Source organism: Pleurodeles waltl, chromosome 3_1, assembly GCF_031143425.1.
Source record: "Pleurodeles waltl isolate 20211129_DDA chromosome 3_1, aPleWal1.hap1.20221129, whole genome shotgun sequence".
In the NCBI taxonomy this organism is placed as follows: domain Eukaryota; kingdom Metazoa; phylum Chordata; class Amphibia; order Caudata; family Salamandridae; genus Pleurodeles; species Pleurodeles waltl.
The window spans coordinates 410235773-410262972 of record NC_090440.1 but is presented as its reverse complement, the minus strand read 5'-3'; the positions used below and the strand labels follow the sequence as shown (position 1 = coordinate 410262972).

At 42.9% G+C, this 27200-nt stretch overlaps 1 protein-coding gene across 3 annotated transcripts in view; it reads right to left on the bottom strand.

The window, feature by feature from the left end:
• MAN2A2 (mannosidase alpha class 2A member 2) overlaps positions 1-27200 on the bottom strand; it is a 492369-nt gene that overhangs the window by 28763 nt on the left and 436406 nt on the right. For all 3 annotated transcript variants that reach the window (XM_069222645.1, XM_069222646.1, XM_069222644.1), the window contains exon 22: positions 7470-7664. In XM_069222645.1, coding sequence (XP_069078746.1) covers positions 7470-7664 — 195 coding nt within the window. The remainder of the gene's footprint in view (positions 1-7469; positions 7665-27200) is intronic.

Here is a 27200-nt window from a genome sequence, read left to right as displayed (position 1 = left end):
CTGTAAATACCCAAACTCTATGACTTCAGGAGCTATATCACAAGATTGTGTGTCTTAGGGTCTGTATGTCTTTTACCTCAGTTTTGAGTCGAAAGGTCTGGTCTGTTGGTAAATTTGTGATGGGGAATTACAGACAGATCCAACAGTGTTGTGTACGAAGGTTGACATGCCCATGTGGGAGCTACAAGGATCATGGCGAGTGATGTTTGTTTCAGTTTGCATACCAGAAATGGAATGAGCAGGAGAGGTGGAAAAGCGTGAGCAAATATTCCTGACCAATTCATCCATAGAGCATTGCCCTTGGACTGAAGGTGTGGGTATCGGGATGCCATGTTGTGGCATTTTGAGGTTTCTACAGTGATGAAGAGACCTATTTCGGGTGTTCCCCAGAGGCAAAAGTATTGGTGAAGCACTTGTGGGAATTTCCCATTTGTGGACTGCTTAACAGGTCCACTAACTGGTTGTCCATTCCTGGGAGATATTCTGCCAGTAACTGGCAGTAACTGAATGTGATTGTTAATCACCCACTACCAAATTGTCTGACCTAGAAGGGACAATTGAGATGAGTGTGCCCCCTCCTGCTTCTGAAGATAATACATTGCTATCATATTGTCTGTACGGACTAACACCACTTTGTGAGAGATTTGTTTCAGGAATGCTTTGAGAGCTAAGAAGACTGCAAGCAACTCCAAATATTTGATGTGATAAGTCTGTTCATTTCTCTTGTATGGTAAGGTTGTTGAGGGTGGCTCCACAACCAATCTGTGATGCATCTGTTGTGAGAGTGATCTGAGGCACCGAGTCATGAAATGGCCGCTCTTTTGAGAAGTTGGTGGGATTCCACCATTGCAGAGAGCGGTGAGTCTGGCGGTCCAACAACAATGGATCCTAAAGATGACCCTGTGATTGAGACCACTGACGAGACAGGCACTGCTGTAGTGGACGCATGTGTAGTCTTGCATGGGGAACGATGGCAGTGCAAGAGGCCATCTTCCCCAATAGTTGCATCAATAGTTTTACTGTGTAAGTAGGATTCTCCTGTAATTGAAGCAGGAGATTTTGAAAAGCCTGAATCCTTACTGGATTTAGATATGTCAATGCTGAATGACTATTGAGAATTGCTCCCAGATAAGGCTGTATTTGTAAAGGTTGTAGATGGGATCTGAGAGAGTTTATTGTAAATCCCAAATTGTGTAGAAGATTTACTGTGTCTTAAGTATGCTGCAGGCATTTTTGGATGGTACTGGTTTTTATGAGCCAATCGTCTAAGTATGGGAAGATGTGAATGTGCTGCCTTCTGAGAAATGCAGCTACTACAACTAAGCATTTTCTGAATAACCTTGGGGCTGTCATTATCCTGAATGGTAGTACTTTGAAGTGGTAATGTTTTCCCGTGATTACAAATCCTAGGTATTTGCGATGTGCTGGATGTATGGGAATGTGAAAATAAGCATCTTTGAGATCTCATGCTGTCATGTAATCTCCTTGCTAAAATAGAGGAATAACATCTTGTAGAGTAACCATATGGAGATGCTCTGAAAGTATGTATAGGTTGAGAGGCCTGAGATCGAGAATCGGTCTTAAAGACTCGTCTTTCTTTGCTATGAGGAAATATAGTGAATATACTCCTACCCCTTGTTGTGATACGGGAACTGGTTCAATAGCTCTTTTGATAAGAAGTGACTGTACCTCTTCTTTTAAGAGAACAAGATGGTTGTGTGAGAGTTTGTGAAAACAAGGAGGTATGTTTGGAGGAATGGTGATGAGTTCTAGACAGTAACCATGTTGGATAATTGATAGAACCCACTGGTCTGTGGTGATGTTGTACCATTGTGGATAAAATGTGCCAATCTTCTTCCCCCAGGAGATGCATGTGCTGTGGGGAATTGTAGAAAGTCACTGTTTTATAATAGAGGGAGATCCTCTAGAGGCATATGCTTTGCCTCCCCCTCTATTATTTGTGCCTCTATAAGAGCCTCTAAAGGAACCTCTGTCATAGATTGAGTTCCTTGCTTTTGTTGTGAGGTAGAAGGTTCGGTGGTTGATGTTTTAAGACCGCCACACTCGTGATGAAGGCCCAAGTGTTGATCTGTGCACGGAAACCTGGAGTGACAACGAGGGCAGAACCGAAACGGAGTACGTTCGATTAGCCTATCATTCTCCGGCTACAGTTATCGAAGTAGAGCCAAGAAGGGTGTGGATGGCCTGAGGGCGTTAAATAAACCCCGACGATAAAATTGAGATCTACTAGTAAAAGTATGGAATACGCGATCGAAAACTATACTGACGTTGACAAAAAGATGGAATTTAAAGTTTGAAAAATACCGAACCAATAGTCACCAGAGAGAGAGGAAACATGTCCGAACCCAATGATGGAGAGAAAACAATCCAACAAAGAACTCAATGCCCATGCACACTATCACCGAGAGGAGGAGTCACTCGATCTCGTAACTCAAAAATATTCTTCGAACAAAAAAAAAACTTGTAACACTCCGAGCCCAATACTAGATGGCGGACTTATGAAAAGCATGTGTATCTGCAGTTACACATGCCATTGAACATATACATACTCAGAGAGACATAGACAGAGAGACATGGTGATTTCAAGCCAATAAAGACTCATGCCAGCTATTGTGTTGCAACAAGAGATAGCTCTATGGCAGTTAATTGCACAAAGTACTTTTGTGAGTAACAAGGGCATGGGATATTAATACTAGTGCTTGAAAGAAAAGAAACAGCTTGCAAAATTGTACGCAAACTCACTTAGGTGAATATAAGGTGAATTTGTGATGGGTGCAGTTTACAATTGTGGGCTATCTTTTGGTGCAGGTACATAAAATAGAAGTAACCACTAACAAACATGTAGAGTCTTGGATGTTCTTCCTGCTAATCCTTAATCTTTCATAACCTACTCAAAGTGTTGTTCCCTCATGCAGATCTCCTTCTCTGCAGTACTTGCCTGATTCTCTTCCCCTTGTCTGGCAACTCCAAACCTCTGTTATTAAAGCAGAGACCCTGTTAGCAGAAGGTGAGTTTATGGAGGAAACTCTACTCCCAAGGAATTGTTTGCTTGACACAAGATAAATCCTCATCTGAATAAGTAACATGCACTCTATTGAGGCTATTACCATGAGGTCTTGTTAGAGGAAATGTTACAGTTTTTGTTGCCCAATTTTAGGACAGTATCTAGGACACCACATTCTCTTTTCTCCTTAAAACCTGTCAATCATAAAGCCATAGGACTGAAAATTGTTGTGTTAGATTTCACACATTATACATAGGTGTTGTGTTATACCAATGTTCCATACCCTTGGTTCCGTCTAAATCCTCCAGGTGTTCAGAGTTCCAGAATCAGCCTCAACTCAGAGTTGGCAGTTGAGGCTGGGGAGGAAGACTGGATACATTTAGACCTGTATGTGGCTTGCTTGACATATTGATGGAAAAACGTTCTCTTCTTCAGTATTTGGCCAGAGACATGGTTTAAGGGGCTGGGGAGTGAAAGGGCCTGTGCTGCGTCTGTGTGGAAAAACGAAATTGATCTCAGGTATGTGGGTCACACTTATGTACTGGTGGTGTAAACCTTCCAGTGATGCTGTAGGCAGCTCAGTGGATAGCTGGTTAGCAAGGAAGGCAAAAGGCACCCATCATTTGAAGTCTACTTTTATGAGATCAGTCTGATCTGTTATAATATTTTAAAAGGAAAAGCATATGCAAAAAGAAATTACTAAAATGACATTCCATTGCTTTCACGTCATTTAATCAAAACAACTGAATTATGACAGACTCTGTGACAATGTGTAAGCTAACAAAATGTTTGGTTTTAGATACGTTTGCATATTATTGTTGGTGTGATCATCGTTTGCTGCGCTGTGCTCTGTCAATAGTTTGTAGTGTCAAGGTGTTTAAGTGCTCCACTGAACTGCGGTTTAGAAAGGTAAGGCTAGGAAATGGTTTACAGTTGGTAATAGTATAGAGTTGAGAAAAAAACACTAGTTATTTGTGAACCAATGACCTTTCAACAATGATTCCACTTCTGTTCTAAATTGGAAGCAAGATATGTCTTTCATCATGAATTTGATAGTGAAATTGACCAGTCTAGTATCTAGGTAATTGTCGATTTCACTATTTGGCATCACCAGCAAAGTAAGATTAGAACAATATACAGAAAAAACAGACCTGCCTTAAACACAAGTGCGTGTCAAGATAAGTATTTTGATCCAGACTAATTTACTGTTGAGCAGTCCGAAGAGGTAAGGAGAAAGACTGGAGTGTATGTATTGTAGATCATCCACAAGTCAGTATGAATGCCCTGTAGTCATTTCAAAGGAGTTTGTGTTTAAAATTGTAATTATTCCACAAGTTACATTAGTTTTACATAGGGTGCAGCATTGAATTTTAGTTGTTACAGAATGCCATTTGTGTACATTGTGGCTGTTCCAGATATGAACTGCAGTTATTCCGCAAATCGGTGTGTCTGAAGAACATACCTTTAAATCTAGTTCTTCAGTGTTTGTATCTTTGATAAAAGTCACATACTAAAATCATTACCTGTTAGGAGGAGAATCCGGGGAGTTTTAAAATAGCAATAAACAACGTTAACATGGCTAAAGGCCCTACAAAAATGTTATTTAGTAGCACGTCCACCCGATCTGAAGCAACCCAAACTTCAGCAACAAGGTCGATGTGTTAAGCTCTATTCCCACTAGAGGACACCACACCACAGAATTCTACTGCATGCTGTGCATGAAGGTTTCCGAAAAGAGCTTTGTTCTTTGTTGCAGTAAGTAAATTACTCTTTTTTTATGGTCATCCCCAAAGTTTTGGACTGATGTGGCTAGTTTTTGACTGAAGAGTGCACTGAGGCCTGCTAACCAGACCTCAGTGCTTATGCCAGGACCTTACAGTCTATATTTGTTGCCAAACTGGCATAAGCTGACTTACTTGTAATTCCCAATGATATGGTGCTCAGAGTACCTAGGGTCTGCAATTTAAAGGGTCACTCCAGGGAGTGCTGCACTAATTATGCCACCCTGGGTGTTACAAAGGTAAAAGGTGGCTCTGCCATAGCACACTGGAAGAGCAGTTTCAAACTGCTAACTCGACTCTGCCATTTAAAAGTATGGCAAAGCCCAAACCTTCCCTGTAATATGTGTAAGTCACCCCTATGGCAGACCTAGCAAGCTCTAAAGCAGGGTGCAACATATTTCAAGAGCAGAACATGTTTTCTACCTGTTCTAACAGTGAAAAGGTGAAACTGTTTTTTTTTTTACTGTGAAAGGACTCGGAAGCCCTACTGGAGAGTACAAGATTACACGCTGACCAAGAGGTCTGCCAAGAGTTGTGCTAACTCCTGAATGGTGTGACCAAAGTTGATACTCCAAGGTATCAAACAACTCATTACATTAGGCCCAACTTGTTAACTGGGTCAAAAGTAACGTAAGTTGTTGCAGTGTGTAACTTTTATAAAGATGCCACTTTGTTGCCCTAAGTATCCTATATCCCTTCAGGTTTGCACGAGGGGTCTGTCTCCTAGACAGCTTTCTGCCCTCCTGGGAAAGCTCCCAGGAAAGGTCACAATTGAAGCCTGCAAGGGAGAAAAGTGTAACCCCTTTCTAGCAGGAAGCCACACGGGTGATGAACCAAAAGCTGAGCTCAAAAGGAGAAACCGCCTTGGAAGAGGAAATGGAAATCCGTGGTAGAGGGGTTGTTCTATTGTTTAGGCATACAGGCCGGCACTGGGAACAAACAGGGGAAACCAGTTGTCAAAACCTTTTTCAGGGGCATCTGTAGCCCCCTTGGTAGTCACATCTCTGGGCTAGTGAACTGTCCCTGCCGTGAGAAAGGTTCTGCCATCTTGAAAGTGGGCAAAATGGAGAATTCTGGGGTAGCCAGATGCCACACGTTGCAGGAAGTGGTCATCAGGAGGGAGGCAACCTAGTAGTCCATTGGCTATTGACCACATCCTACACTGAAGGCATTTACTGGGCATAAAAAGGGCACCCGAATGCCAATCTCATTGGAATGGAGAAAAGGATCAAAGGACCACCCTGCTACCCCGTGGGCCTGGGAAAGACAGACTGCACCAACAAAGACTGCACCTGCTTAACCTGGTGGCTTGCAAAGGAGAAGGTACTGTGCCCGCTGTGTCCTGCTTGTAGAGGAGTCGACCCGTGAGCCCAGCCGATGTAAGAGACTCCAAGGGCCAGCTGGCAAACCTGTTCGCAGTCCAGGACAACAACGGCTGAAGAAGCCTGCTGGGGAGATTTGATAGCCCACGTTTCTGAATTGCAGCTCCTTGTTGCCATGCAGCACCAGAGACCTGCAACCGATTCTCGAAAGTTGCCCCCGAGTTTAATGGACCTGGGAGTCACAGGAGTGCAGACTGATCACCCGAAAGCAAGTTACCGCCAAAAGAAGGGAACTGCTGTACTGGGCAACTGGTAACCCAGTGGCAACTGGACTTATACCGAGCTCGACAGGACTTCAAGGGACATCGATCCTTGTGGCCAGTGTCACCTCACCAAATCCATGGACAGAAGACCAGCCGGAATTAGATCCCCATCTTAGCATCCTGTATCCCTTACATCAGGATTACGCCATAGAAGTCAATGGCAAGGAGCCAATGACACAAGACGTGACTGAATACTGCTTTTCTTCTTGAGGTAATGGTTTCTGAGGACTGTGTGGGTCCCATCGACTAGCACCCTTCTGGAGTTAATCACCCAAAGTAACTCAAAGTGACCCCAATCCAACTACCCAACGTTTTTCTTCAAATTTGTGACTTTGCCAATGCTGGTTTTCTTTTTAAGTAAAAAGTGTATATTTACTGGACCTTGTAAGTTCTGTATCTCCAGAACCCTCTGGTAGATTTGTTTTCATTTTGAATCTAAAAATATATAAAAATCTGCCTTAATTTGATAAATTGGTGTCTCAGTTATTTCTTATTCAATTGTGGTGGTGCTGTTTAAATGCTTTAAATGTGTTTCACTGTGTAAGCCTGACTGCTCGGAGCCACAGCTACCCACTACCCAGGGTTGGGCTCAAGATTTAACAAACAAAATCTACTGGTCCTAAGGGGGTTGGTAAGTGCATTAAACAGTGAGGTCGCACAACACCAACCTGGAGATTTATGGTTATTTCTCAAAGTGACATGTATAAATTGTACTTATGTCATAAAATGGGGTATATAAATTGAGGAGACCTTTTGGAATTGCACCTACTCTACAAAGTGGTTTTTATGAGTTGTAGTTATTTTACAGAATAGTGTGCAGGCATTGCAGTTATTTCCCAAGGTGATGAGTACGATTTGTTGCTCCAGAAAGTGGTCTTTATGACTAGTTATGCCATAGGAAAGCAGATGAATCGTAGGTATTTTAGAGGACGGTTTATTTCATTACCTGAATTACAAATATTCCACAGGATGGTGTGTCTGAAGATGTGTCGTTTACCCATGTTCATGTTACTCTTACCTCAGCTTGAAGGGTCCTCATGTTGAGAATGTGGAAATCACAGGGAAGGAGGGACGAGAGCGGCAGAAAAGCTTTCAGAGCCGGGGCACTCTCTTTTTCATTGGTTACAGGCATCACCATTGCTTCATGGTTCAGGTGCATGGACGTCATATGACTGAGCAGAGAGGGATGGCTGACAGAGAGTTTATTCTCAACCTAAAACATACCCAAAAGCACAACGTCAGAGCAACAAGCCAAATACATGTACAGTTGCATTATTATGTACAGAGGATAAGGAAAACAACGCATGCTTCCAGATAGCCACATAATAAAAGTGGCACACCATAACAACTACAGGGTAAACTATTATACAACTACACCTTCAATCACCACTAAATGGAGCCAAAACTAACCAGAGCACAAAGGAAGCATTACCTCTTTGTTGCTGTTCTTGTTGGTGAAAAAGGCAAGTCCCCTAAATGCAGAGACCAGTTTGGAAAGAAAGCTAGATGGCTGGTGATGTTGGGATTACAGAGCAGGTAATGATATGAGTTGGGAAGTGAGTTGACAAAAACAAAGTGAAACAGATGGGGTCAGAGAAATGGAGGGGATGGAAAATGCACATGGGGTAAAGGAATGAGAAGGATGGTAGTAGGATGAAAAAAGTAACGATTATGAATGACAATGAAAAAACACCTACAGAGAAATTACATAAACACGCCATGATCTACTCTACACCATGATCTACTCCCATAAATAAGCATAATACCATGCTATAGGTTAAGATGTAGCCAGTGGTTTGCATGAGCAATGGATACTTTTTAATGATCTAGGTAGAACATTTTGCAAATACACATTGTTAGAACATATTTGATATGCCGGAGCCAATACACTGCAACAGGATGAGAATGAACTACAATAGTCACAATGGAAGTAACTGACTGGTAGGGGCATGAGTCTGCAATTGAGGAGCTTGAGACTGTGAAGGTAAAGAAAATGTTACTGACCTGGAACTATAGTTTTGCATCATTGATGTTTTTTTATAGATTGACATGTCTTGAATTATTCTCTAAAGCCCATCTGGGATCTCTCGGTACAGTATTTAGTGTTAACATAGCAGTATTTCCATAAACTAATTGACATTGAAAACTTATTGATAAACATTCACAGACTACTGTAACTTATGTTGCGGCCATGATAGATTTGTAAATGATGCAGCTGTTTTGAAGATAGTGCCGGCCAGCAAGGAGAGACAATGTTGTACAAAGGGTAAGTTTAGGTCCACTTAGTATGCCAGCAAAGGCTTGGCAAGTTTACGCTACATGTAAACTGAACACAAATGGAATCAAATACTATTCTGGTTAGCAAGAAAGACCAATCAGTTAGAGGTTTCTTCATTTCACTCCACAGGAAAAACACTATATATTAAATATGTATTTACTGATGGCTATGGAACAGATTGGACAAAAATGTCAGTCAATGCGAAATGCATTTTCTACTTTACACATAAATACACATGGCATGCTTTCAAATGCGGCATTGTCTGAAATATTGAAACATATACAGAAAGAACATGGGGCTTTACCTGCAGCAGATTTAGGGGTCGAGGCTATAGGTAACAGACACGGTTCTTGGTAATTTTAAAAGTGATGCAGCACTATTGACTAAATAAATGTAGCTTTTAAGTGTAACCGAGCACATCCCGAAACAGTATCGGAAAACTCTGTCAAGGTTGGGTAAATCATTTTTCAATGAAAGCTGTTGAACAACAGATGCTAAGTTAAGTTATGTCACTTGTATTTATATAAAACGCAACCCAATGGGGAGGGTATCCCGATGCTGAAACCAGAGCTGTATAGTCCCAGTAAGGGTCAGGTCTAGGTGAAGGGTCAGCTCATCCGTTTCTTGCAGAATTCAAGAACTGATTAGGAGGCCCTGATGTATAGGGACAGGTTGTTTCAGGTTTTAGTTATGAGGTAGGAGAAGGTACGACCTCAGGTTCTGGTCCTGCATGTGTGAGTAGGAGTCCGCCTGAGCGGGGTGTCTGGTAGGTTGGTCAATGTCTGCCGGTTGTTTAGGTGTGTGGGGCCAATGTTGTGTAAAGCTTTGTATGTGTGCGTGAGGAGCTTGAAGGGTGCTCGTTTGTGACTTGGGCTCGAGTGAAGTTCTTTCAGGTGCAGGATGATGTGAGTGAGGTGGTTAAGGGTGATCCTGACTGCAGAGTTTTGCATGGTCTTCTGGTTGGTTGAGCACTTATTCCAGAATAGTGTGTATTACTGTAGTTTAGCTTGCTGGTGATTAGGGCTTGGGTGACAGTTCTGCGTGTGTTGGCAGAAAGCTATTTAAGGAACTTCTTGATCCTCTTCATTGTGTGGAAGCAGGAAACAGAGACAGTGTTCATTTGGCTGGTCGTGGTGAGTTAGTTGTCGATTACTATTCCATGGTTTTTTGCTTGGGTAGCCAGACAGGGTGTGGGTCAGAGTTCACCGGGCCACCAGGTGAAGGCATAGAACAAGGCATCTTTGCTGAAAATCACTACTTCTGTCTTGTCGGTGTTGATCTTGAGGCAGTTGGTTATCATCCATATGGTCCGGGAGTTAGGCATATTTTTGGAGATGTAGAGTATGAACTAGGCGTCATTAGCATTGCATATGATATTGATTCCATGGGCGTCGATGATTCTGGTGAGTGGGGTCAGGTAGGGGTTGAATACAAAGGGGCTGAGTGAGGATCCTTGTGGAACTTTGCAGGCGAGGCTGATGGCGTCCGAGACGAAGGGGTCCAGGCTGACGAACTGGGAACAACCCATCAGTAAGGAGAAAATACAGCAAAGTGTGGAACCTTGGATGGCGGCTTTGTGCAGTAATTGGATAGGGATTGGGTGGGAGATGGTATATAAGTTTGCAGAAAGATCCAGTATGATGAAGGCTGCAGTGTCATCCAGATATTGTCTGTGGTGGCAACCAGGGCAGTCTCTGTAATGTAGTGGGGCCTGAATCCGGAATGACTGATGGCCAGGAGATGGTTGTCAGTGAGGTGGGTAGATAGGCCTATGTCATCTTTTCCATGACTTTTGTTGGGTAAGGTAGCATGGAGATAGGTCAGTATTTGGTTAGCATCTTCAGCTCTATTGATGAAGTCGCAGTGAGGGCAGAAGTCCCAGGGTGCTATGGAGTGTATGGACAGCATGGCTGTTGTGGTTTCTTGAATGGTGATGTTGGGTAAGGAGTCAGGGTGGTCCTTTGGGTGTTAGCAGAGATGGGCATCAGGACTGCCAAGGTGGAAGGATTTGTTTGGAGCTCGAAGTTTTAGGAGAGGCTGGAGATCTTTTTGCTGAAGAACATGGACAGCTTGGTGAAGAGGTCCAGAAAAGGTGCTATATTGGAGAAGCTTGTGGCTGGAGAGGTGAAGTCTTTCACTAAGGCAAAGATTTCCTTGGTGTTGTTGGTGCTGCTTTTGATGCAGTTGGTCAACGCAGAGTATTGGTATCTCTGATAGAAATGTCTGACGACAGATTTATAGGTGCTCTTATTGGTGTTGTTCTGATATACTGCATAAAAAGGTGATCGCTTATGCTTTTCTTAATTGTCCAAAATGACAGAAAAGAATGACACATGACTTGATTGCATTAATTGTTATGGCCATAACATATAAATCTGCTGCAGACGCTTTTAAAAAAACAAGAGAAACGGATGCCGAAAATATTCAGGGATCACTTAATGTAACAGACAGAAATTTAACAGTGATAATGAAAAAAATACTTTTAATTTAAAAAACATGACTTCAATTGTTTTTGATGCTCTGAAAACCCCGGAAAGTTATTGACATGAACAAGGACAGTTTAAAAGGACAATTTAAAATATATTTACATTGCAGGTTTCTTTACAAGAACTGAAACTGTATAAAGTTCCATGAAACCTAGTTAGTGAAACGGAAATATTTCATCTATATAACAATCGAAAAACGTTAAGTAGGCATGATCCAATTCAACATGTACCTTGATTTCAATAAAGGACCTTGAATTATTAACTCATACACAATATAAAAAAAAAATCAAGTATTACATGGTTAATAAATGAACTTATTAGAATACTTATTAAATGGATAACACTTTGAAGGTTTTTTTTTTTAATAGAAAGACAGAACACGCAATTACTGAACTCATTCTTTAAATATACTTGGTATCGTATGTATTGGTTATTCAAGGAACAAACCATATTTTTATATGGAAAAGACTGATTTAGCCCGTTGGAGACTTCACTCAAATGTCAACAATTTTTTGAGTGAGTCAATTGAATGTTGTAGTTACACACTAGACCCGCCAACACAAGCAGTAATACCTCGACTCCACTGACCAAATTCTAACAAACATTTGTGTACAAGTCTAAATAAACTGGAAGCATAATAGCATAATCTCATTATTGTTGAATCAAAATTCTGTAATAGAACTAATGAGTGATTATTATGAAGGGTCAAGTTGCACAAAGTGCAAGTAAAAGAGCACAATTATTCCAAACAGCATTTCCACGTTCATTTGTTAGAGATTTACAAATTATCTTTCATGTATCTGAAGCAACAGGCATAACATTTAAACAGCAGGAAAGAGTAGGTTGGGATTAATTTTAGACAAACATCAGGGTCAGCATGCATATACTAGGATATATATTTTAAAGTTGTGTCACAGGATTGGCTTCAATTCTGATACCGGATGTGATCTCATTATTTATGGTGCTGAGGGTGAAGGAATGAGCGGGTGCAGTAGAGTAAAAAAAGGTGTTCCAAGTGTAGGTAAGTCAAAGCTGGAAGAAAAGGGCTAGCGGAACACACCCAGCAAAAGTGCTCTTAACTAATAAAAATAAGGGTGCTTCTGGACTGAGGCATATCTTCCTGAGGAGGTTACCCACTGACTATTGACACTATGAAGCAAAATGGTCTAACATATGAAATACTAATCTAAACCCACTGAGATTGTCTTTTGCTCACAGAACCTTTCCACTGCATTACACTGCCACTACATACATGTAGTTATGATTACACAATTCAAATAGAAAATTTTATAAAATGAGCAACCTTTGCTTACCATTATTAGGGATTAGAAGTCTTTTCGAGTCACGGGACCGAGTGGCTCCTACCTTTCGGCTCCATTGCGCATGGGCGTCGACTCCATCTTAGATTGTTTCCCCCGCAAAGGGTGAGGTAGGAGTTGGTAAAGTAAGAATACTAGAGGTGCCCATGCAATGGAGTAGGAATGTATGTACATATTGTGTATCAAAGGAATGTTTATTTACATATTTACAATTTACATGCAACTAAAACAGCTACAGGCTCCCGGGGAGGTGGGAGGGCGCATGTGAATCTGCAGCGCAACATGCCACGAACAGATGTACACTGGGTAAGTGACATTTTCCATTCGATGGCATGTGGAGCTGCAGATACACATGCTGTGCATAGACTACAAAGCAGTAATCTCCCCAAAAGCGGTGGTCAGCCTGTAGGAGTTGAAGTTGTCTGAAATAATGTACTCAGTACAGCCTGTCCTACTGTGGCTTGTTGTGTTGCTAACACATCTACACAGTAATGCTTAGTGAATGTATGGGGCGTAGACCAGGTGGCGGCCTTACAAATCTCGGTCATTGGTATATTTCCCAGAAAAGCCATTGTGGCGCCTTTTTTCCTAGTGGAATGTGCCCTTGGAGTAATGGGTAATTCTCTTTTAGCTTTAAGGTAACAGGTCTGAATACATTTGACTATCCATCTGGCAATGCCTTGTTTGGATATAGGGTTACCTGCGTGAGGTTTTTGGAAAGCTATGAATAATTGTTTTATTTTCCGAAATTGTTTTGTTCTGTCAATGTAATACATTAACGCTCTTTTAATGTCTAATGTATGCAGTGCCCTTTCTGCTATTGATTCTGGTTGTGGAAAGAAGACTGGGAGTTCCACAGTTTGGTTTAGATGAAACAGTGATATGACTTTTGGTAAAAAATTTGGATTTGTACCACTTTATCTTTATGTATCTGTATAAAGGGTTCTTGGATACTAAATGCCTGTATTTCGCTAACTCTTCGTAGAGAAGTGATGGCTATTAGAAAGGCTACTTTCCAAGTTAAGAATTGTATTTGACAAGAATGCATGGGTTCAAATGGTGGACCCATGAGTCGTGTTAGTACAATATTAAGATTCCACGAAGGTACTGGTGGTGTTCTTGGGGGTATGATTCTTTTTAGTCCCTCCATAAAGGCTTTGATAACTGGGATTCTAAAAAGCAATTTTGTATGTGAAGTCTGCAAATAAGCAGATATTGCAGTGAGATGGATTTTAATGGAAGAAAAAGCAAGATTTGCTTTTTGTAAGTGTAGTAAATAACTTACAATGTTTTGTATGGAGGCGTTTAGCAGCGTAATTTGATTAGCCTGGCAGTAGAAAACAAACCTTTTCCATTTGTTAGCATAACAATGCCTTGTTGTGGGTTTTCTTGCTTGTTTAATGACCTCCATACACTCTTTTGAGAGAATTAGATATCCGAATTCAAAGTTTTCAGGAGCCAGATTGCTAGGTTGAGCGATGCTGGATTCGGGTGTCTGATCTGTTGTTTGTGTTGCGTTAACAGATCTGGTCTGTTTGGTAGTTTGATGTGTGGTACTACAGAGAAGTCCAACAGTGTGGTGTACCACGGTTGGCGAGCCCACGTTGGTGCTATGAGAATTAGTTTGAGTTTGTTTTGACTCATTTTGTTGACCAGAAAAGGAATGAGTGGGAGAGGGGGAAAAGGGTAAGCAAATATCCCTGACCAGCTGATCCATAGAGCATTGGCCTTGGACTGAGGGTGTGGGTATCTGGACGCACAGTTTTGGCATTTTGCGTTTTCTTTTGTTGCAAATAGATCTATGTTTGGTGTCCCCCAGTGGTAGAAGTGATCTTTTAGAATTTGGGGATGTATTTCCCATTTGTGAGACTGTTGGTGATCTCGACTGAGATTGTTGGCTAGCTGATTGTGAATGCCTGGTGTATATTGTGCTATCAGGCGAATGTTGTTGTGAATTGCTCCGTGCCAAATGTTTTGCGCTAGGATACACAGTTGTGATGATTGCATCCCCCCTTGTTTGTTTAAATAATACATTGTTGTCATATTGTCTGTCTTGACAAGGATATGTTTGTGGGCTATAAGGGGCTGAAAGGCTTTTAGTGCTAGAAAGACTGCTAGCAGTTCTAAATGATTTATGTGAAGTTGTTTTTGCTGATTGTCCCATTGACCTTGTATGCTGTGATTGTTGAGGTGTGCTCCCCACCCAATCATGGAGGCGTCTGTTGTGATAATGGCGTGAGGTACTGGGTCTTGAAAAGGCTGCCCTTTGTTTAAATTTACAGGGTTCCACCATTGAAGCGAAGAGTGTGTTTGGCGGTCTGTCAACACTAGATTTTGGAGTTGACCCTGTGCCTGCGTCCATTGTTTTGCTAGGCACTGTTGTAAGGGCCGCATGTGTAGTCTTGCATTTGGGACAATAGCTATGCATGAGGACATCATGCCTAGTAGTTTCATCACAAACCTGACCGTGTATTGTTGGTTTGATTGCATGCTTGATTTTATATTTTGAAACGACTGGACTCTTTGTGGAGTTGGAGTGGCAATTGCTCTTTGCGTGTCGAGTGTTGCTCCCAAGTATTGTTGTATTTGGGATGGTTGTAAATGTGATTTTTGGTAATTTATAGAAAACCCTAGTTTGTGCAGAGTATCTATTACATATTGCGTGTGATTTTGACATTGTTGTTGATTGTTGGCTTTTATTAGCCAATCGTCTAGATACAGGAATACGTGAATGTGATTTCTCCTTATATGAGCTGCTACTACGGCTAGGGCATTTTGTAAATACTCTGGGGGCTGTTGTTATTCCGAATGGCAACACTTTGAATTGGTAATGTTTGCCTTCTATTACAAACCTGAGGTATTTCCTGTGAGATGGATGGATGGGTATGTGAAAATACGCATCCTTTAGATCCAGTGTTGTCATGTATTCCCCTTGTTTTAGTAAAGGGACTACATCCTGTAGTGTTACCATGTGGAAATGATCTGATTTGATGAAGAGATTCAGTGTTCTGAGATCTAAAATAGGCCTTAACGTTTTGTCTTTCTTTGGGATGAGGAAATACAGGGAGTAAACCCCTGTTCCTCTCTGGTGATAAGGTACCAGTTCTATGGCTTCTTTTGCTAGTAGTGCTTGGACTTCTATTTGTAATAGGTCTAAGTGTTGTATTGACATTCTGTGCATTCTTGGGGGAACATCTGGAGGGAATCTTGTGAACTCTATGCAGTAACCATGTTGGATAATTGATAGAACCCACGTGTCTGTAGTAATGTGTGTCCAATTGTGGTGGTATTTCGTTAATCTCCCCCCCACTGGTGATGTGTGTTGGGGAAGTGTGACATTGAAGTCACTGCTTGCTACCAGGGGTCTGCTTGGTAGGCTGGAATTTCCCTCTTCCTCTTGGGAACTGTCCTCTGTAGGAACCACAAAACCCCCCTCTCTGGTACTGAGATTGGTAAGTGGGTTTTGTTTGGGAGGTAGATGGTTCTGATGGTTGCGGTCTATACCCTCCCCTAAATTGTGGTTTCCTAAATGTCCCCCTGTATTGAGAGGAGTAGAGCACGCCCATGGCTTTTTCTCGACCCTTGGCGTGATTGCTCTCCCTTTCACTGGTTCTTGGAAAACCTGTTGTGCATGTTTAAACATGCCCGGTAACATTGGCAGGCTTTGATACGATGCATGCGTGGATGCCAGAGTGTTAAACGGGAAGTCGTCTTCCACTGGTTCTGAGTGCATTGTTACATTGTGAAATGTTGCTGCTCTAGCCAGTACTTGCGTGTAGGACGTACTGACCTCTGGTGGTGAAGGTTTTGTCGGATAACACTCTGGACTATTGTCCGAAACTGGTGGGACGTATAGATCCCAGGGGTCCGCATCGTCTTAAGTCGTCCCAGTATGTGTGGGTGACTGTGCCATTGGTGTACCCACTGGTGACAACTGTGGAGATTGAAGTGGGGACGTTTGTGGTGAGAACTGTGGTGGTGGTGATCTTTGTCTAACCACCTTGGCCTTTGGTTGCATCTCAGTCTCGTGAAAAGTCAGTTTTCTTTTGGACATGAGCGGAGGGATAGCTTTTCTTTGAGCTGTAGAGAGAGCCCCTGCTCTTCCATATAAGACGCATTTTTCAGCTCCGAAGCCGTTTTTTTAGGTATCGAAACCCCAATGGAGATTGTTGGTTTCGGCTCTGAGTGGCTTTTTCGAGATTTAGTCGATTCGATTATTCAGTGCCGACTCTTTTCGGTGCTGGTTTCTCGACCGGAGTCGGAAGTATTCGGCACTGATTTGGCCTTTTTCAGTGCCGATGTTACTTGGTCACCGTCCTTTCTGTGGGTTGAGCCATGGCCTTCTGGCAGTGGCGTCCCCAAGGCCTTTTGTTTCTTGACCTGACCTTGGGTGTGGGACGGGGCAGGTGTACTCACTTTTTGTGCCGCCGTCGGTGGTCGATCCCCGTCGGATTTATCAGAGTCCGAACCTTGGATGGATATCCGCATCTCTTCTTCCTCGGCGTCAAGATGCTGCGACTGTTTCAACGCCATCTGTAACCGTCTTACGCGTCGATCCCTTAAGGTCTTCTTGGATCGAAACGCTCTGCAGGCTTCGCAAGTATCCTCTCTGTGTTCGGGCGATAAACACAGGTTACAGACCCAATGCTGGTCTGTGTAAGGATACTTGGCGTGGCACTTCGGACAGAAACGGAAAGGGGTCCGGTCCATTAGTTCTTTGTTGACGGGTGTGGTCGGGCCGACCAGGCCGCGATTAAGTGCGGAAGCCCCGAAGGGCCGCCAAAGCGGTCTTGTTGTCGGTGCCGATGTGACGATACTAAACAGGTCCCGAACGCAAACAATACCGACGAATTTCGATGATTTTCTAAGTTTCCCCGATTCGAATTACGGAGCGAAGAGGAACACGTCCGAACCCGATGGCGGAAAGAAAACAATCTAAGATGGAGTCGACGCCCATGCGCAATGGAGCCAAAAGGGAGGAGCCACTCAGTCCCATGACTCGAAAAGACTTCTTCGAAGAAAAACAACTTGTAACACTCCGAGCCCAACACTAGATGGCAGGATAATGCACAGCATGGGTATATGCAGCTACACATGCCATCGAACATATATATATATACATATACATATACACACATATATATATATATATGGAAAATGTCACTTACCCAGTGTACATCTGTTCGTGGCATTAGTCGCTGCAGATTCACATGCTGTGCACATCCCGCCATCTGGTGTTGGGCTCGGAGTGTTACAAGTTGTTTTTCTTCGAAGAAGTCTTTTCGAGTAACGAGACTGAGGGACTCCTCCCATTTCGACTCCATTGCGCATGGGCATCGACTCCATCTTAGATTGTTTTCCCCGCAGAGGGTGAGGTAGGAGTTGTGTATGCTAGTAATAGTGCCCATGCAATGGAGTGAATGCGTATGTACATAATGAAGTTTCAAGTAATATATTTACAAAAGTACAAATGTTTAAGATCTACTTCTAAACGGCTACAGGCTCCCGGGGAGGCGGGTGGGCGCATGTGAATCTGCAGTGACTAATGCCACGAACAGATGTACACTAGGTAAGTGACATTTTCCGTTCGATGGCATGTGTAGCTGCAGATACACATGCTGTGCATAGACTAATAAGCAGTTATCTCCCCAAAAAGCGGTGGTTCAGCCTGTAGGAGTTGAAGTAGTTTGAAATAATGTTCTTAGTACAGCTTGACCTACTGTTGCCTGTTGTGCAGTTAACACATCTACACAGTAGTGCTTGGTAAATGTATGAGGCGTAGACCATGTTGCTGCCTTACATATTTTGTTCATTGGAATATTTCCCAGAAAGGCCATGGTAGCACCTTTCTTTCTGGTCGAGTGTGCCTTTGGTATAATCGGCAGTTCTCTTTTAGCTTTAAGATAGCAGGTTTGAATGCACTTAACTATCCATCTAGCAATGCCTTGTTTTGAAATAGGATTTCTTGTATGAGGTTTTTGAAAGGCGATAAATAGTTGTTTTGTCTTTCGAATTAGTTTTGTTCTGTCAATGTAGTACATTAGTGCTCTTTTGATGTCTAATGTATGTAGTGCTCTTTCAGCTACAGAATCTGGCTGTGGGAAGAACACTGGTAATTCTACCGTTTGATTCAAGTGGAACGATGAGATTACTTTTGGTAAAAATTTGGGATTGGTCCGTAGAACAACTTTATTTTTGTGTATTTGAATAAATGGTTCTTGAATGGTAAATGCTTGAATCTCACTCACTCTTCTTAGAGATGTGATGGCAAATAAAAATGCAACTTTCCACGTTAAGTATTGCATTTCACAAGAGTGCATGGGCTCAAAAGGTGGACCCATGAGTCGTGTTAAGACAATGTTGAGGTTCCATGAAGGAACTGGTGGTGTTCTTGGTGGTATAATTCTCTTTAGGCCTTCCATAAACGCTTTTATGACTGGTATCCTAAATAATGAAGTTGAGTGCGTAATTTGCAGGTAAGCTGAAATTGCCGTAAGATGTATTTTAATGGAAGAGAAAGCTAGTTTAGATTTTTGCAAATGTAGTAAGTATCCTACTATCTCTTTTGCAGATGCGTGTAAAGGTTGAATTTGATTATTATGGCAGTAATAAACAAATCTTTTCCACTTATTTGCATAACAGTGTCTAGTGGTAGGTTTTCTAGCCTGTTTTATGACCTCCATACATTCCTGTGTGAGGTCTAAATGCCCGAATTCTAGGATTTCAGGAGCCAAATTGCTAGATTCAGCGATGCTGGATTTGGATGTCTGATCTGTTGTTTGTGTTGTGTTAACAGATCTGGTCTGTTTGGCAGTTTGATATGAGGTACTACTGAAAGGTCTAGTAGTGTTGTGTACCAAGGTTGCCTTGCCCATGTTGGTGCTATTAGTATGAGTTTGAGTTTGTTTTGACTCAACTTGTTTACTAGATATGGAAGAAGTGGGAGAGGGGGAAAAGCGTACGCAAATATCCCTGACCAGTTCATCCATAGTGCATTGCCCTGAGACTGATGTTGTGGGTACCTGGATGCGAAGTTTTGGCATTTTGAGTTTTCTTTTGTTGCAAATAGATCTATTTGGTGATCCCGAGAGAGATTGTCTGCTAACTGATTCTGAATTCCTGGAATAAATTGTGCTATTAGGCGAATGTGGTTGTGAATCGCCCAATGCCATATTTTCTGTGCCAGGAGACACAACTGTGTTGAGTGTATCCCTCCCTATTTGTTTAGGTAATACATCGTTGTCATGTTGTCTGTTTTGACAAGAATGTGTTTGTGGCTTATTATGGGTTGAAATGCCTTCAGCGCTAGAAATACTGCCAATAGTTCTAAGTGATTTATGTGAAACTGTTTTTGGTGAGTGTCCCATTGTCCTTGGATGCTGTATTGATTGAGGTGTGCTCCCCACCCTATCATGGAGGCATCTGTCGTTATTACATATTGTGGCACTGGGTCTTGGAAAGGCCACCCTTGGTTTAAATTTATACTGTTCCACCATTGAAGCGAGGTGTATGTTTGGCGGTCTACCAACACCAGATCTAGAAGTTGACCCTGGCCTGTGACCACTGTGATGCTAGGCACTGTTGTAAGGGCCGCATGTGCAACCTTGCGTTTGGGACAATGGCTATGCATGAGGACATCATGCCTAGGAGCTTCATCACCATTTTGACTTGTATTTTTTGTTTTGGATACATGGTCTGTATTACATTGTGAAATGCCTGAACTCTTTGTGGACTTGGAGTGGCAATCCCTTTTGCTGTGTTGATTGTCGCCCCTAAGTATTGCTGTGTTTGACACGGCAGAAGGTGTGACTTTATGTAGTTGATTGAGAAACCTAGTTTGTGGAGGGTTTCTATGACATACTTTGTGTGTTGTGAACACCTTTTGGTTTTGATTAACCAATCGTCTAGGTACGGGAACACATGTATTTGCTGCCTTCTGATATGTGCAGCTACGACTGCTAGGCACTTTGTAAAAACTCTTGGCGCAGTTGTTATTCCGAATGGCAACACTTTGAATTGGTAATGTATCCCTTGGAATACAAACCTTAAGTACTTTCTGTATGAAGGATGTATCGGTATATGGAAATATGCATCCTTTAGGTCTAGTGTTGTCATGTAGTCTTGTTGTTTGAGTAGTGGGATTACGTCTTGTAATGTCACCATGTGAAAGTGATCTGATTTGATGTAGGTATTTAATGTTCGGAGATCTAATATAGGTCTCAGACTCTTGTCTTTTTTGGGTATGAGAAAGTACAGAGAGTAAACTCCTGTTCCTTTCTGGTACTAATTCTATTGCTTCTTTTAGTAGCAATGCCTGAACTTCTAGTCCTAGAAGATCTATATGTTGTTTTGACATATTGTGTGTTTTCGGTGGGACGTTTGGAGGGAATTTGAGAAATTCTATGCAATAACCATTCTGGATAATTGCCAGTACCCAAGTGTCTGTTGTTATCTCCTCCCAATGTTTGTAAAATTGGCTTAGTCTCCCCCCCACAGGTGTTATGTGTTGGGGATGTGTGACTTGGAAGTCACTGCTTGTTTTGAGGGGTTTTGGGGCTTTGGAACTTCCCTCTATTTTTTTGGAATTGTGCCCCTCTATATTGCCCCCGAAAACTTCCCCGCTGATATTGGCTTTGATAAGTGGGCCTTGCTTGTGAGGTTGTGGCCTCTGTAGGTTGACCTCGAAACCCTCCCCTAAATTGTGTTTTGCGAAATGTGCCTCTGCTTTGTGGGGAGTAGAGTGCGCCCATGGCTTTTGCCGTATCAGTATCTTTTTTTAGTTTTTCAATAGCAGTGTCGACTTCCGGCCCAAACAACTGCTGTTCATTGAAGGGCATATTCAGCAAGGCTTGTTGTATTTCCGGCTTGAATCCTGACGTACGCAACCATGCGTGTCTCCTTATCGTTATTGCAGTATTTACTGTCCTTGCAGCCGTATCTGCTGCGTCCATTGATGACCGTATCTGATTATTGGAGATACTTTGTCTTTCTTCTACCACTTGTTGTGCCCTTTTCTGGAACTCTTTGGGTAAGTGTTCTATGAAATGCTGCATTTCGTCCCAATGAGCTCCATCGTATCTTGCCAAAAGTGCTTGTGAATTGGCAATACGCCATTGGTTTGCTGTTTGTGCTGCAACTCTTTTACCTGCAGCATCGAATTTGCGACTCTCCTTGTCTGGAGGTGGTGCATCTCCCGAGGTATGAGAGTTTGCTCTCTTGCGAGCTGCCCCAACAACCACAGAATCTGGTGTTAATTGCTGCGTAATATAAACAGGGTCTGTTGGTGATGGCTTGTACTTCTTCTCCACCCTTGGAGTTATGGCTCTGCCTTTTACAGGATCCTGAAATATTTGTTTGGAATGTTTTAGCATTCCCGGGAGCATAGGTAAGCTTTGGTATTGGCTATGAGTGGAGGAGAGTGTATTAAACAAAAAGTCATCCTCAATTGGTTCTGAATGCAAGGTGACGTTATGAAACGCAGCTGCCCTTGAGACCACCTGCGTGTAGGATGTACTGTCTTCAGGTGGCGACGGCCTCGCAGGGTAACAGTCTGGGCTGTTATCTGATACAGGAGCATCATAAAGGTCCCATGCATCAGGATCATCTTGACTCATTGCAGTATGAGTCGGGGATTGCATCAGTGGTGGAGTGGCTACCGGTGATGTGTGCATTGATGGTGGTGGAGATGGTGGTGGAGTTGTTTGTCTTGCCACCTTTGCCTTTGGCTGCTTGTCCTTTTCTTGAAAGGCAAGTCTTCTTTTCATTTTAATTGGGGGAAGAGTGCTTATCTTCCTTGTGTCTTTTTGAATGTGGAGCCTTCTTTGAGTGTAGTCTGGCTCAACAGATTCAAGTTCCTCTCCGAACTTATGTCCTTGCATCTGGGAGGACAATCCCTGTTCCTCTGTGTAGGAACCTGTTTTCGGTTCCGAGGCTGGCTGTTTCGGACTCGAAATCTTTTCGGTCGCCTTTTTGGGCTCCGAGGAAACCTTCTTTATTTTCGGCGTCGTGGTGTCTCAGTGCCGAACCGTTTCGGTGCCACTGTCTCGGTGCCGAGTCTGCTCAGAGCCGCTGTCTCGGGCCCGAGATTGTTGTGTGGCGGTATCTCGACCGGAGTCGGATGACTTCGCCACATGCATGCCCTTTTTCGGTGCCGATGATCGGTCACCTATTTTTCGGGTTGAGCCATGGCCTGTTGGCAGAGGCGTCCCCTGGGCTTTTGTTGTCTTCTCGTGAGTTTTATGTTTCGACGTCTTACTCACGGTTTTCGGCGTTTCTTCGGGATCGAGCACGTCCGAGTCCGATTTGTGGATGGAGAAGGCTTCTTCTTCCTCCTCGAAACGCCCTTGTCCTGTCGGCGCCGACGCCATCTGCAGTCTTCTCGCTCTTCGGTCTCTTAATGTCTTCCTCGACCGAAACGCTCGACAGGCTTCACAGGTATCCTCCTTGTGCTCTGGAGACAGACACAAGTTACAGACCAGATGCTGATCTGTATATGGATACTTGTTATGACATTATGGGCAGAAGCGGAATGGGGTCCGTTCCATCAGCCTTGAAGAGACACGTGGCCGGGCCGACCAGGCCCCGACGGGGGGATCGAAAAAACCCCGAAGGGCCACTGGAGCTCTTCAAAAGTCGGTGTCGATCTGTTGTAACTAACCCGATACCGAACGCAAACAATACCGACGATTTTTCCGAGATTCTAACTAACTTTCCGACCCGAAACACGGAGCAAAAAGGAACACGTCCGAACCCGATGGCGGAAAAAAAACAATCTTAGATGGAGTCGACGCCCATGCGCAATGGAGCCGAAATGGGAGGAGTCCCTCGGTCTCGTGACTCGAAAAGACTTCTTCGAAGAAAAACAACTTGTAACACTCCGAGCCCAACACCAGATGGCGGGATGTGCACAGCATGTGTATCTGCAGCTACACATGCCATCGAACATATATATATATATGGATTATAGCCTAGAGAGCTAATATTTTGGATGGTAATAATAGCTGTCAGAACTGGCATATTTACGTAGGAGGAGAATGGAATACATCACCACCTTTACCTTGATGCAGAAGCCCCAACATGCTCAATGGCAACCACAACAAACTCAATGGCAACCACGGCAAGATGAAGAGGGAGGATAGTAGAAAGATCTCTAGGTAATAGATCACACAAGTGAGGAGGTAGGATTAATTCCATTTTCTTTCTAGTTGGTAAGTTGTATAAAAGGGAACAACTCTCCTACATGTCTCCAAGGGTTTGATAAGACACAATAGAATTTAAGGGTGTTTAAATCTCCTGGAAAAGTTGCAGGACAAATTACTGTAGGAATTGGAATCATGTGGAGTGGAGACCCTTGGTACGCCACTTTATCCTGCTGATAGCTGGTTTAGTTCTGCATAATGCTTATACTATGAGGCGCCCACAACTTGGAACACTTTCTCATTGACTCTCTTGCACCAGACCTGGGGAAATGATCAGCCTTTGAATTTTTAAACAACAAGTGTTTGTCCTTGAGGTAGGATTCAGCATTACAAGGTTCTGAGGTTCTTGCCTTCAAAAACTAGTTTAATCACAGTCTGTGCGCTCACACTAGACCGGTAAAATGCCAACAAGATTTCTCCTCAAAGTCACCCCAACAGTCACCCCATCCTGTAAGGTTCACATGTCCTGGTTTCCACCCTCTACAGACTGTGCTGACATCCGGACCAAAACGTGTTGCTTTCCTTTGAACTGACAAGTTGAGTTTCAATGGAATACCAAGAGCCACTCCAGTGCAGCAGAAATACTTTCTTCAATATGGCAAACAAGAGTGTCTGAACGCATGACTGAAGCAAGCAGGAATGCACATTGACTGCTGGTTGATATTGGGTGGAGTCCCTTTCAGTAGTCAGGCTCATCCCAAGATGGCTTTCTCCCTTCATGTACTGCAATATTGTGTGAGAATTTGGCATTTGCTGCCCTCCTTGATGCACATGAAGAGCAAACTTGTTCCACAAAAAGACGCCCCCTCGCTACCACTAAATGAAAATTGTTGGGTTTCTTTTGATCTCACTAGACCAACTTATGCAGTGCTCTAGGCCACATCTTCTTCTCATGCACCATGAGGCCCCCATACGATGTTGCTTCCCCCAGAAAGTCACATATGGCAACCCTGCGCTGCTCATTATACCTGGGCGCAACATGGCCAAGGGAGATTTAGGATTTTAGCAATGGGTTGACATTAGTCTAACTAGCAAAATTAACAGCCACACATCAGAGAGGAATTTTCCATTATGTTGTCCAGCATGCAACGTGGAAGTGATTAATGCTGCAAGGCCATCCGATCTTGCATGGAACAAATTTAGAATAGCAGAGGAAGCAGAGTTGGATACGTTTGCTTGCTTTTCGAATGTGTCACTGACTGAGAAGTTGTTCATACATTAAAGTGCAGATATGAAAGGATGCACAGTAACCCCCCTCTCTATATATAGAGAATTATTAGGGAGAAAGGTCTAAAGAGATTGGGACATTTTGGGAGGGGGCAGACATGGAACCTGATTGCATGAGAAGAGATGCTGGAGTGCCATTATCAGGCCAACAGCTTTCTGAGGTATGTGGGGATAAGTGCATTGCTTGGCATAAAATATCTAAGAAAATGACTAACTAATCAGCCAATACAATAATCATGAGACTGATAACATATAAATCCATTATATGAGGTTTACATACTGACTGTACATAATAAAGAACCTTCTACAGTAAGATACCAACAACTGTGTTTGTCTATTATTTCTAGGGGCTGGGTTCACACATATACATATAACCCCTGCAGAGAAGGGTTTCTCTGGCAGGCTTGTATGACTCATAACACCCTGAATCTGATAAGCCTAACCAGCTATTAAGAAAAGTGAGAGTCACCAATCATTTCTCCTTTTCACTGAAGGGAGGGCATCACTTATCCTTTAGGGCTGAGGAGTTCTAGCTGGATGTTCCCCCATGCAAATTGGGAGGCTCTCAACAACCTCCATCGGAGCTGGTGTTTTAAGTGTCCAAAAATCCATCTATGAGGAAGAGCTCTTAGAAGAGCTTTTGACATTTATTTGCAGCCCTTGGGAAGACTTTTTGGAAACAAGACTTTCGTTCCACAGTTGCCTGTCACACAACACAATGGCACTCATATTAGCAGTTCTGACAGATGTAACTGCAAAAACGCCCAATCTCTTCCCAACTGTGCCCATTCTCCTCTCATTTCTGCCTATGAGGTCCACTGATGATGTTTCAGGGTTGGGTGATCTCTACACTACTGCAGAAATTACAAAGTTGTTTTTTTATGTGGTCTAGTAGACACACTGGGGCTGTCTTGGGAACAGTCTCCAGTCTTGCAATCAATGTGGTGCTTGTTACAGGGGTTCGTCCTCATCCAAAGCCTTTTCCCCATATATAATCTGAGACTGGAATCATCCTCATTGACCTTTTGTTCTTGTCCTTAATGTCAAATAAAGAAAAACTGATCATCAGCAAATTACATTTCTGTGCCGTCCTATCCACCAGCATGTAGAAGCTGTATACACCATCCAGCAATTAATTTTGTTGGTTGCTCTGCAGGGACTTAGTCCTCTCATTCCAGGTCTTCAACATTCACTTAAGAGATATATGTGTCATGCTCAGAATACTTGTAACCTTCACCTTCCTCCCCTGCGTCCGGTGGTGAGCACTGTTAGTGTCCCTAATGGGAATTTGAGGCTGGGTCACAGATTCTTCTTGTGGTAGTGTTTTTGCATGAGGTAAGCCTTGAGGTTAAAATGTCAACAGTCGCAGAGACAAATCTGTTTGGAGGGAACCTGAAATGGAGTGAGTATATTACAGAAGTCTTCTATTATCTTCCTCATTGAACACAAGAAATCCATCAGCATCTGTATCCTTTGCAAAACAGACATTTAAGGAATTTCAAGTTCTGAAGTGGACTATAATAGGTCCCCTCCTGGTAGCCATAAGGCTGCTTTTCGTCATTTGAATTTTCTGACACAAATCGAATGCCTAAGCATGTGGGTCATCAGTTTGTGAAGCAGAGTCTGACATCATCAGAGTAAAGTTGTCCCTTGTCTGAGTATTGCTCGGAAAACACTTTACTGTCGAAGAAGAATGGTTCAGGAATTGAGCTGGTGGCTCAGGAGTGATTCACCCTGGGGACACTAACTGTAACAGAGGTACCATAGAAGTAACTGGTTTGTGTAGGAGAGCTGAGGTGATTGGAGAAATATGAGCAGTTAAGACATAAACGGGCACTGTAACAGCAGTCAGAGTTGTAGAATGTATGATAGTAACTTCCTCCAAAGGTGTGGCCACTACAGATGCAGGCATAGAGGTTTCAGGCTTCATTGATGGTGGTGTTTTGGCCACTGAATGGTACTTAAAGCATTTGATGGCACTTAGTGTTTTGAACATCGACAAAGTCAATGATGATTTTATCAACAATTAAGTCGTCTGCGATGGTGAGACAAGCGACAATGGGTGCTTTGCTGGATCTTGCTTCTTAGAAGAGCAGACCTACCCGTGGATGGTGAAGTATTTGTCAATGATGGTACTTTGTCATTGGTGTCATCATCAACGGTTTCACCACTGACAGAAAGTATGCCACACTTGTGAATTATGGAGATACCGTTTTTTCCCCTCCTTTTTTCCCTTTTTCT